This window comes from Anomaloglossus baeobatrachus, chromosome 10, assembly GCF_048569485.1.
Source record: "Anomaloglossus baeobatrachus isolate aAnoBae1 chromosome 10, aAnoBae1.hap1, whole genome shotgun sequence".
Taxonomy (NCBI): Eukaryota; Metazoa; Chordata; class Amphibia; order Anura; family Aromobatidae; genus Anomaloglossus; species Anomaloglossus baeobatrachus.
The window spans coordinates 165,873,265-165,885,480 of record NC_134362.1 but is presented as its reverse complement, the minus strand read 5'-3'; the positions used below and the strand labels follow the sequence as shown (position 1 = coordinate 165,885,480).

The following is a 12,216-nucleotide window of genomic DNA, read 5'->3' as shown; positions in this document are numbered from 1 at the left end:
CAAGGCTAGAATCCCTGCGTACAAGGCTCTAATACACTGTCACTTCCCTAGCAGCTTGCACTACACTAAATGCAGCAAAGAGCGATATTGCTAGAGAATAGAATAGATTGTTTACGTTTCAGCAGCAAGGTCTGTAAGGTTAGAATCACTGGCTACATGCCTCTAATACACTATCCCTTCTCCAGCAGCTTGCCCTACACTAAATGAGGCTAAGAACATTGTCAACATGGCTACGGCATTACCATGATTGGCAGGTAATCTGTGCATGTTTATTATCTGAAAAAAGCTGTGAAACATTTGGGGTGCAGACTGGAAAATGCCACCCAACTACCAGAATACAATAGAGTATTGAAAGTCTCAAGCACCCAGATGCTCAACCAAGCATGCTTGCCCATCACTAATAGCATTGTATCGAGGAACCTAGAAATGTCACCATAAAAAGTCACATCAACTGCCATACCATTTGCTTTACTAGCCATCCTGCAAAAAGTTGGCTCTACACAAGTATGCTTTAACAAATTAATGACTCATCCTTGGAAGAATATAGTGCCTCATTGAAGGAAGGACACAAAAGCATATAAAGTGTGGCAAGGTCTGTAATGCCAAATTATTATTTGCAGATATTATGTCTTACCTAATACTGGTGGCGTAGCTGATAAAGGCAGAATGTCATTCAGGATCACGAGAAGCACTGAGAATCCAAGCACAATGCTGATCTTAAAGCCCAGACGGTCATCTTTCGGCATTTCGATGAACATACTCGCAATATCCAGCAACACCATGAAGCATATCGGCAAGATGAAGCTCACAATGCAATTTTGCGGAATTCTTTGTATTTGGATCTAGTTTATTTAGCAAACAATGAATTAGTACAAGAATATACCTTATAATACAACATATGAGTGTGTATTTGTGGGCATACTACTGTAGACAATCTAGGAACCTATTTACAATGGAAATAAAAAGTCTACACAGCCCTGTTAAAATGTCAGGTTTTTGTGATGTAAAAAAAAAATATTCCAAAAAAATTCATTTCAGAACTTTCTACATTTAATGTCTCCCATAACCTGTAAAATTCAGCTGAGAAATAATTTAAACTTTTTAAGGTGCAAAAAGATTAAGAACTAAAATAATGTGGTTGCATACAGGTGAACACCATGGAATACTGTGAAGACATCATCACTTGGAGTGAGAAATCCGGTAATTTTATTATTCCGGCATAAGAGGATGACAGACAGTAACTCAATGTTTCGTCAGACAATTTGACTTTCTCAAGGGTATCTGTGGGGTGCCGCCGGTATCAGACATCATGGGTTGCTGTGGTGTGACTTTTTAACATAGCCTGTAATTTAGTGGGATCCATCCAAAAACCTGCTGCAGAAATAATATACCCCAAAAAAGGAAGTTCCTGTATGGTGAATACACACTTCTCAAATTTAGCATACAATTTGTTCTTTCTGAGAATTTGTAGTACCTGTCTGGCATGATGAGACCCATAATCCCATGATTATATTAGAATATCATCTAGGTAAATGATGACAGACTTCCCCAAAAGATGAGTAAAAACATCATTAACAAAGTGTTGGAATACAGCAGGTGTGTTGGTAAGCCAAAAAAGGCATCACCAAGTTTTTGAAATGCCCTGTCAGAGTATTAAAGACCATTTTCCACTCATCCCCTTGTTTGACCTCGATCAGATTATAGGCCCCCCCCTAAGGTCAAGTTAGAGAACCATTTAGCACTGGCAATCTGACTAAAAAGGTCAGGAATGAGTGGAAGAGGCTAAGGATCCAAAACTGTTATTTGGTTGAGCTCCCGGAAGTTCAAGCACGGCCATATATCCCCATCCTTCTTTTTGACAAAGAAGAATCCAGCTGCAACTGGCAATGAAGGCGGCCTAATGTACTTTCAAAAATCTCTTAGTGACACCAAGTATTGCAAATTTTACAGCTTTACAAAAACCCAGAATCCTCTAACCTTGTGCAAAAGAATATAAAAAAGAGCAGCCATGGGTACATCTAAGCAGCTGAAAATGAAAATCATTAAGGACCACAAAGAAGTAGAAGGCTATAAGAAGAAGCATGTTAGGGATATGGCTTGCTCACTAACATCTTTAGAAAAGGCCAGGTGATGCAAATGTGTCGCCCGGGGACCAGGGGTACTCAGATTCGGGCCACGAGGTCACTTCTGTGGATATCATGGTGGCGTGACCCGGTCTGGGATCCCAGGCTCCACAGTAAAAGGGGATTGGTTTTGGTTTTGGGGATATTGTCCGTGACGCCACCCACGGTTGTGGTGAGATTGGAACACCACCGCTGCTCTGGACGGGGATCCCGGGAGTGATGGTATGGAGCAGCTAGATGTTAGTCCTCCTCTCCGTGGGTAGGGGGTTGGTTGTCCCGGGGCCCGGTGATGGGGAAGCTGGGGATGATGGCAGGCGGTTTGCGGGGCCTGGCAAGGTGCAAGGTCGCAGGGGCAGCGCTGTGCCGCACGGCACGGGGTACTCACTCAGCCAGTAATCACGACACAGGCCTTGGTAAAACACTCGGCTAGATGGACGGGTACCCACAGACAGCTGCGGTTGTTGTTTCTCCCCTGACCCAGTTTGGTGGTGTAAGTCCTTTCTTCCACCTCCGTGCACGCTCTTCCTGCGCTCCGGCTTCCAGCTGGCTCCCCGGTTCGGTACCGGTGGGCCACCACCCAGCCCCGGCTACCTACGGTTCCACCAACTGTCTCCCCGGCTCCCTGCAGACGGCCACTACCGTCTGCTTGACTCTCTGCTGCATGAGGGCCCTAGGCTCCAATCCTAGGCCCCAGTCTGCATCTGCCTCTCTGCAGACCTCCTCTCTCTTCCTCTCCTAGGACTTGACTGGGCTTGTTTCCTGCTTCAGGCCAGCTAACTCCTGGGTGGGCGTCTCCATCTCCTGACTCCGCCCACCTGGTGTGTCAGTCTGAGCCCGAGGAAAGGAATCAAGTTTCACTGGGGATGTCTGCTGTGAAACTGCTGGGGGTGGGGGTGTGTGTGTGTTGTTACCTGTGGCCCCTGACTTGTCCAGGGCGCCACACAAATATCACAGCTTTATAAAAACCCAGCCTCCTCTAACCTTGTGCCAAAAAACAGCAGCCATGGGTTCTTCTAAGCAGCTGCCTAGCACTCTGAAAATAAAAATGTTGGAGACCCACAAAGCAGAAGAAAGCTATAAGAAGATAGCAAATCGTTTTTAAGTTGCGCTTTCCTCAGTTCAATATGTAATTAAGAAATGGCAGTTAACAGGAACAGTGGAGGTCAAGATAAGGTGTGGAAAACTAAGCAATAGTTCTGTCAAAGCTGCTCATAGGATTGCTAAAGAGGCAAATCGGACCCTCCACCTGACTGCAAAAGACCTTCAGGAAGATTTAGCAGACTCTGGAGTTGTGGCACATTGTTCTACTGTTCAGAAACACTTGCATAAATATGACCTTCATAGAACAGTCATCAGAAGAAAACCTCTCCTGCATCCTCACCATAAAATTCAGTGTCAGAAGTATGCAAAACATTAACTAAACAAAGCCTAATTCATTCTGGAAACAAGTCTTGTGGATCGAGGAGGTTAAAATAGAACTCTTTGGCCAGAATGATCAAAGGTATGTGTGGAGAAAAAAAGGCACAGAATTTCAGGAAAAAAACATCTCACCAACCATTAAGCATGGGGGTGGATCAATCATGCTTTGGGCTTGTGTTGCAGCCAATGGCACGGGGAACATTTTACAGGACGATAGAAAAAAGGATTCAATGAAATTTCAACAAATTCTTGATGCAAACATAACACCATCTGTAAAAAAGCTGAACCACAACATACAACATACAAACCTCAAAAGGCGCAAGCTGGAGGTTTTACAATGGTTCTCACAGTCCCCTGATCTGAACATCATTGAAAATCCATGGCTAGACTTCAAAAGAGCAGTGCATGTAAGACGAGCCAGGAATCTCACAGAACTGGAAAACAAGCCAGGAATCTCACAGAACTGGAAGACTTTTCCAAAGAAGAGCAGTGGATGTAAGATGAGCCAGGAATCTTACAGAACTGGAAGACTTTTCCAAAGAAGAGCAGTGCATATAAGATGAGCCGGGCATCTTATAGAACTGGAATACTTTTCCAAAGAAGAATGGAAGAAAGTCCTTCAAACAAGAATTGAAAGACTCTTGGCTAGCTACAAAAAGCGTTTACAAGCCTTGCCAAAAGGGGTGCTACTGGGCACTAACAATGCAGAGTGCAAAAACTTTTGCATCGGACCATTTTCCTTTTTTATTAATTTAAAAATAAAATGTAAAAGATTAAAAAAAAATGTTGAGTAAAATATAAAGTTGTGTCATCATTAACTTTATGCCTTTTAGAGATCATTTTTATCTTCAACTTGCTTAAGGGTATGTGCGCACGTTGCTTTTTACCTGCTTTTTTGCTGCTTTTTCTTCTGCGCTGTTTAATGCCAAAATGGATGTGTTCTTCTATTCAAGCATAGTCTATGGGAATTTGGGTTTCTTGTTCACACTATGTTGTTCAAAATGCTGCCTTTTTGTGGCAGAACTTTGGTCAAAAACTCAGCTTTGCAGTGCAAAACCCAAATGGCAAAAACAATTGACATGTTGCTTCTTTGAAAAGCTGAGTTTTTGACCAAAGTTCTGCCACAAAAAGTCAGCATTTTGAACAACATAGTGAGAACAAGAAACCCAAATTCCCATAGACTTTGCTTGAATAGAAGAACACATCCATTTTGGCATTAAACAGCGCAGAAGAAAAAGCAGCAAAAAAGCAGGTAAAAAGCAGGTAAAAAGCAACGTGCGCATACCCTAACAGTTCACAAGAACAGTAATTTTGACTGGGGGTGCCCAAACCTTTTTACTACAGTAATCGTATTGTGTTCGCAATGTGATTTAAGGCTAGGGTCACATGACCATAATTTCTCTCATCTGAGAAAATCGGTCAGATTATGCTAATCACACTCTGGTTAACCCCTTCAGCCCCCGGGCACTTTCCGTTTTTGCGTTTTTGTTTTTTGCTCCTTTTCTTCCAAGAGCCGTAACTTTTTTATTATTCCGTCAATCTTGCCATATGAGGGCTTGTTTTTTGCGGGACGAGTTGTACTTTTAAATGAAATCATAAGTTTTACCATATAGTGTACTGGAAAACGGCAAAAAAATTCCAAGTGCGGAAAAATTGCAAAAAAAGTGGGATCGTACAATAGTTTTTGGGATATTTTATTCACGGTGTTCACTATATGGTAAAACTGATGTCTGGGTGTGATGCCTCAGGTCGGTGCGAGTTTGTAGACACCAAACATGTATAGGTTTACTTGTATCTAAGGGGTTAAAAAAAATTCACAAGTTTGTCCAATAAAAGTGGCGCACGTTTTGCGCCATTTTCCAAAACACGTAGAGTTCTTATTTTTTGGGATCAATGGCTCAGTGATGGCTTATTTTTTGCGTCTCGAGCTGACGTTTATAATGGTACCATTTTTGCGCAGATGCTACGTTTTGATCGCCTGTTATTGCATTTTGCGCAAAACTTGCGGCGACCAAAAAACGTAATTTTGGCGTTTGGAATTTTTTTGCCACTACGCCGTTTACCAATCAGAATAATTGATTTTATATTTTGATAGATCGGGCATTTCTGAACGCGGCGATACCAAATATGTGTATATTTATTTATTTTTTAACCCTTTAATTTTCAATGGGGGGAAAGGAGGGTGATTTGAACTTTTAGGTTTTTTGTTTTTTTTTTTATTTTTTAAAACTTTTTTTTTTACTTTTTTTTTTTATTTTACTAGTCCCCCTAGGGGGCTATAGCAATCAGCAATCCGATCGCTGATCGCTATCTGCTGATCACAGCAATACCGCTGTAATCAGCAGATTCACTCACTTTGGTTTTCCCTCTGCTCTCGGCCGAGGGAAAATGAAAGTGAAAGATCATAGCAGCAGGCGTCATCACATGACCCTGTGCTACGATGGCAACCACCGATAGTCACGTGATAACACACGTGACTTCCGGTGGGGGCGGCGGTAAGTAACAAACATGGCCGCGCGCATTTAAATCTTGCTGCCAGACTTTGGCAGCAAGATTTAAGGGGTTAATGGCCGCGGGTGGAAGCGATTCCACCCGCGGCTAGCAGGCACACATGTCAGCTGTTGAAAACAGCTGATATGTGTGCCGATCCACGCCGCCTGCCCGCGGCAGGGGGCGGGGCTTAACGGGACACGATCTATGACGGATAGATCCGTCCAAGGTCGTGAAGGGGTTAAACTCTTTAAAGCGTTTGATCAGACTATGAGCAGAGTGGGATCCGATTTTCTCAGATGTGTAGAAGATGGGAAAAAAATATTTGTTCCCCATCTTTTTCATTGTGTTTGTCCAGGACTGCTCTTGGATGTCATCTGATTTTTTTGGCAAACCCATTGACTTGCATGGCCAAGTGTTATCCAATTGGAGGCAACTCAGACATGCCGCAATTGTTTTTATTGGATCGACTCGGTCTCAGGAAAAACTCAGATTTGTGCACGACCCCACAGAATAATATTGGTCCACTGATTTGTCAAATCGCAGTCGGACCGAAAATATGATCATGTGCACGAGCCCTAATGAGTTTATTACTTACCATAAATACAAGTCTGCTATATACTTTTATTCCCATTGTATAATTATCTTCGACCGCAGTGACGTTTAGTAGTTCCCAGGCACCTTTGCTATCATAGTTATTTATGGAAAGATTATAGGTGTCTGTAGAAGCTGATTTGAATTTGATTTCAGAAGCTGGAAAGAAATGAAATGTGTTTTATTCATGACAAGGTGGTGACATTGCAGCAGCATTATAAGATTACCAAAGACTTATTTCAGTAAGGTCAGATTGGGTGGAATATTGCTTGTAGCAGGGGTTGGAAACTTAGAATATTCAATACAAAATATAGATACAATTTTGCACAAATATCTAGATGCGTTTTCTGCAGGAAAGTGAAAGGGAACTGGTCATCTTGGAAAACGCTTTACAGATTCCTTGGTTGACTGGCAGTCTTACTGAGATTACGGCTACTGGGAGAAAATGAACTTCTTTCCTTCCAGGAGCCACTGGCTTTAAGACATGGGGAACAGTGCTAAGGATGCTGCACTCAGTACTGCTCATTGTACTGTGAACAGTGGATGTGAGCACATCCTGGCTGTTGTGAATGTCGTCTGTGTGGGTGCTGTTTTGAAGCTCCCTCTGGTGGCAAGGAATGGTAGTGGAGCTGAATCTGAGCCTGTGACTCAGACAGATGTCGGCGTTAATTGGGAATTAGGGAAGTCCTATTGCAGACAAGTCAGGTCTATATAGTAGAGCACTTTTTGCCTTGCTGGCGCCGATTATAATTGTATATTCCTCTGTCTCTGTTCTTGGCTTGGAGTTCTGTCCATCCCTATTTTCCTGAGCAAGACTTCTGCAGATATGTTGTCAGTTTTTTCCTTGATTCCTGGTTCACACCTTAGGGTGGTTGTTTTCCTTGTTTTGCATCTTTTTTCTTGCAGGTTAAGTTTGGTTTCTTTTGTGTTGTGAGCATGGGGGTTCCCCCTTTGCTAGCTCTCTTGCAGGAAAAGGGATTTTCTCCCTGTTTAACTTGATTATTTGCTCTTCTGTATTTTTGTGTTTTTGGTATTTTGTTTTCCCATTATTTACAGGAGTACCTGATATAGTAGGGGTGAGGTCGTTTGACCTCCAGGGCCATTTTTACTATCAGGAGTTTGGTATTTTTCTATAGGGATTTTTGCACTGACCACAATCAGTTTCCTTTCATTTTATTTGTATCAAGTTAGTTGGGCCTCGCCTTTGCTGAATCTATTTTTCCTATCTGTGTACTGTGTTTTCCTACGCCACCGTAATCTTTATGTGTGGAGAGGCTATCTACTTCTTTGGGGACTTCTCTGAGGCAAGGTAGATTTCCTCATTTCTAGCTGTGAGGTGTAGCTAGTGTCTCTAGCTGTGACGTGGTGTCTAGGTTTTTAGGAACGCTCCACAGCTACTAGTGTGGTCTGATAGTTAGGAGATTGCAGTCAGCCCAGGTTCCAACTACTCCTGTTTTCTTGGTGTTTTTTCACCAATGGGAGTTTTTTGTAATCTACCACGTTTACCGGATCATAACACCTGGCACTGTAGAGCTAGCTGTCACTCAAAGTTCTGGTGGATACTCACAGAATAATGAGAGTTGACTGCAGCCAATTTGTGAAAGCCCCAATGACTGAAAGCCAGCAGCTTCCTGGAGGAAATGTAATTTTCTCCCAGTAGCTGCACTTTCAGTAATCAGCTGGGCAGGATTTTAATGGCATTTACATGCAGAAGGACCCTATAACTGCTGATAAACAGCATTTTCCAAAGAGACAACTTGTCTGACAACTCTTCTCTTTGATTTTGACAACATTAATGTTTGGATCAGCTTAACACATATGCTTATATTAATAGGACAGATAAATAAGTGAACTGCCAAAACTTCTGGTAATGCTTATCTTCCAAGGAACAAAGGAATAAACTTAATTCTAACATTATTTTTGTCCCCAACAGTAGACATTGGGGGCCAAACCGTTAACCAACATAGCCTTCCTCATGGAGCCCTTCACTGCCCTACCATAAATGTTAGTAATAATTCTAAATTAAAGGGATGGCAAAGGAATTAATAGGTTTATTGCTATGGCCCCTTCTCTTAAAACTATTCTCACATATAGGGAAATAACAGTTCTGTGACTTTTCCCAGTGATTTCAAAAGAACTTTGGCTGTGGTTGCCTAATTCTTTCTATAGCTGCAATGTAGAACTCTGGACTGAATTGATAGATAGGGTTTAGAGAAGGGCGATCCTGCAGATGTTTGGGTTAGGTGGGTCCAGCCAGACTTAAGAAAGAAAAGTCTGATTCAAGACAGAACGTGGCCTGATCTTGAGCCAGGACACTGAACCCCATATAAGTTTATCAGGACCCGAAATTAAGTGCTAAAAAATGGTGGTAGAAATGGCTAAGGGGCTACAAAAGATAGCAAAATGGGGATTAAAGCATTTTAATTATATTTACTGAGTTTCTGAGTGGCTATCACAGTGTTTCTTGGTTCACTCAATAAATCTTATGAATATTCACTGATTTACCCACCCACCCTCTGTGATAGTGTCTGTTATTGTTTCCAGTCAGACTGCACCCCCAGTCTCTATTCTGATGTCTGTGATTGGTTGCCCTCATACTAGATGTCTGGGTTCCCAAAGTGGATTGTAAAAATAAATAAATAATTGGAAATAAGGCATACGGTCCCCTGTATTTTGATACCCAGAGCAGATAAAGCAGACAGCTGGAGGCTGCAGTCACAGCTGTGTGCTTTTCCTGGCTGTGTGTCAAAATACGAGGGACCCTCTGTGGCTTTTTTAAATTATTTAAATAAATAAATAATAATAAAAAGTGAGGTTACCCCTAATTTTAATATCCAGTCATGATAAAGCAGGCAGATGGGGGCTGATATGCTCAATCTGGGGAGGCCCAGGGTTATTGGGCCCTACCCAGCCTAAAAATAGCAGCCGGCTGCCACCCCAGAACTGGTGAATTCATTAGATGCGCAAATGCTGGCACTTTATTTTACTCATCCACATTGTCCTGGAGTGGTGGTAATCAGGGTAATACTGTGATTTGTCAAAAAATACAGCTGCCACAAAGCCCTGGATTAATAATGAGTAGAGGTCTATGAGAACCCCCATTACTAATCGTGTAAGTAAAAAGTGATAAATGCAAAACACAAAGAAAAATCCTTTATAAAAAAAACACACTCTTTTTCAGATTTATTAACCCCCAAACACCCTTGCAGGTGCGAAGTAATCCACACCATGACGTCCCACGATGATCCCGTCACTGCTACATCTTGAGATTGCACTGTGCGCTCACATTAGAAAATATGACCGATCACTGCGGCGTCTGGGACACACCGACTGAGTCGCAGGTGTGAGAGCTGTGACACCAGTGAGTTCCTGAGGTCATATTTGGCAGTTCCCATGGTACCTCAGTTGTAACCTCAGGTGAACTTGTAGTGCCCCTGAAGCCATCAAGAGCTACAAGGAGCTTTATCCTCTCAAAGATGCAGGGCCTACCCCCAGGGACCCAGAAGACCAGTGCCGGTAACACCAAAACACATATATATTCCCTGTTTTCCCTTCCCTAAGGACTGGTGACAGGTAAGGGTTGGACCCAATGGATGGCCACCTAGAGGTGGAGCCAGTCCACTAGACAAAAACCAGGAAACCAGGGAGGAGGGGTCAGACAGTAAGTAAGTGGAAGTGAAAGGAGACAGAAGTAACCGCACTGATGGGAGAGTGTAACAGTGATCTGTCAGGTGCAGGAGTGTGGTTGCTGAAGGAGTACGGTGGAGTACTCTCGGAACCATAGCACTGACTGGGTAAAGAGCCCTAGGTCAGGCAAACGCTCCAGGCAGACCTGATAAAATCTGCATGTGTAGGGGACCATCCAAGACCTCACCGACCGTAAAGTCCGGGGCACCAGCAGTGACTGCAGACAAAGGGACCGGAAAAAAACACCGACCCTACAGAGTTCAAACTGCCTGCCGTACGGACTAAAGACTGAAAGACTACCAGGAGGGGACCCCCAGATGCTCTAAGCCATGGGGACCCACCAACCAGAGACAGGTGTAGGAGAAAGAAGCCACCAGGTTACCACACCGGCACTGGGACTAAGGGGACCAGTGGTGAGGACTTTGGGTTGCAATCCATAACAACGCTGTGAGTAAAGAAACCAGTTACACTGCAATCCCTTGTGTGGCCTATCTTCTTTCCGTGTATAACTCCATCACCTACCCCCTGGAACCTGGCCCTACTTGCGGAGGGCCCAACATCCAGGCTGCTATTAACATCAGCCCCAGTGTTGAGAGACTGTGCAGCGGCAGCTCCATCCAAATTGCCGAAACCCGCAAGTGGCGTCACGACAAAAACTTTATTATTATTCACTTGTACATAATCCCTTTCAAGCGAGCCCCATTGTCACGGAACCGGGCAATGACCACCCAGTGCACTGTCCCAGTAAATATACGGCCCGGGACCAAGTACCCCATAGCCCTGGGGCGAGTCAAACTCACCTCAGGTGAATTCATTGAACTCACCTCTGGATTAATAGATTAGACTGTATGCACATGTTGAGTACAGTATTTGGTTGCAAAAATTTCTGCACCAAATCTGCTTCTCCAGGCAGAAAAACACACCAAACATGCAATGCGCTATTGATGCATTTTCTCTTCTTTTTTACTGCCAGGAGAAGCAGATTTGGATTTGGAAATTTCTGAGAATACCAGCCTTTAGCTGTCTGTTTTATCTTGACTTGGTATCAAAATTGGGGGGACTCCACGCCGTTATTTTTAATTAGTTATTTAAAATAATTTAAAAAAAAGCTGCGTGAGGTTCCTCATATTTTGATACACAGCCAAGGTGAAGCACACAGCTGGAGGCTGTCTACTTTTATATGAGTAGACATCAAAATACAGGGGACTCTAGGCCACTTTTTCCTATTATTTGTTTATTTTTACACTCCACTTCGGGGACTGAGACTGCTAGTGTGAGGGCAACAAATCACACATGGGATGCCGGCACAGAGGGATGGGGCGCAGTCTGACTGCAACCAATCAAAGATGCTGTCACAGAGGGTGGGCGGGTGAAGCAGTGAATATTCATAAGATTTAATGAGCAGACCTGGAAGCAGTGTCACCATTTTATTTATTGGACAGTATTATCCTCATCTTATCCTTTTTTTAATGCCATATGATTCTACTAGATGAGGACCTATGTGATCTTCTGCAATATAAAGCATGTTTATCATCAAATTTAAATTTATTAATGTCACAAACCTGGGTAAATATAGGAACCAAGAGATATATTACATGTCTGTTTGTCAAAGGGAAATTTGTAAATGTCTATATCACAAGAAGTGACTAGTCTCAGCAATTTGAAATCAACCACCGTTCCATCGTACATCAGTAAGTTGCAGATAACGGGTTGAGATTTATCATCGATTTCAGTACTAGAGAAATAAAATGTAGAGTTACATAATGACTAAAAAAAGAATATATAAATCTGAGAGTTTGTCTCTAGCATTTAAAAACTATAGATTCGAACGGAATTTTTAAAAAGTATTCAAAATCCACTAAAGTAGAAAATGAACGTCAGGAGCCAAGAAAAACAAGAAAAA

General features: G+C 42.8%; 1 protein-coding gene across 1 annotated transcript in view; it reads right to left on the bottom strand.

Moving 5' to 3' along the window:
• The window catches only part of LOC142254385 (5-hydroxytryptamine receptor 3C-like), a 54,290-nt gene that overhangs the window by 20,143 nt on the left and 21,931 nt on the right, over window positions 1-12,216 (bottom strand). The window contains exons 4-6 of the mRNA XM_075325428.1: window positions 11,876-12,048; window positions 6,631-6,785; window positions 635-842 (exon numbers count right to left, since the gene is read on the bottom strand). Of these exons, the coding sequence (XP_075181543.1) occupies window positions 635-842; window positions 6,631-6,785; window positions 11,876-12,048 (536 nt within the window). The remainder of the gene's footprint in view (window positions 1-634; window positions 843-6,630; window positions 6,786-11,875; window positions 12,049-12,216) is intronic.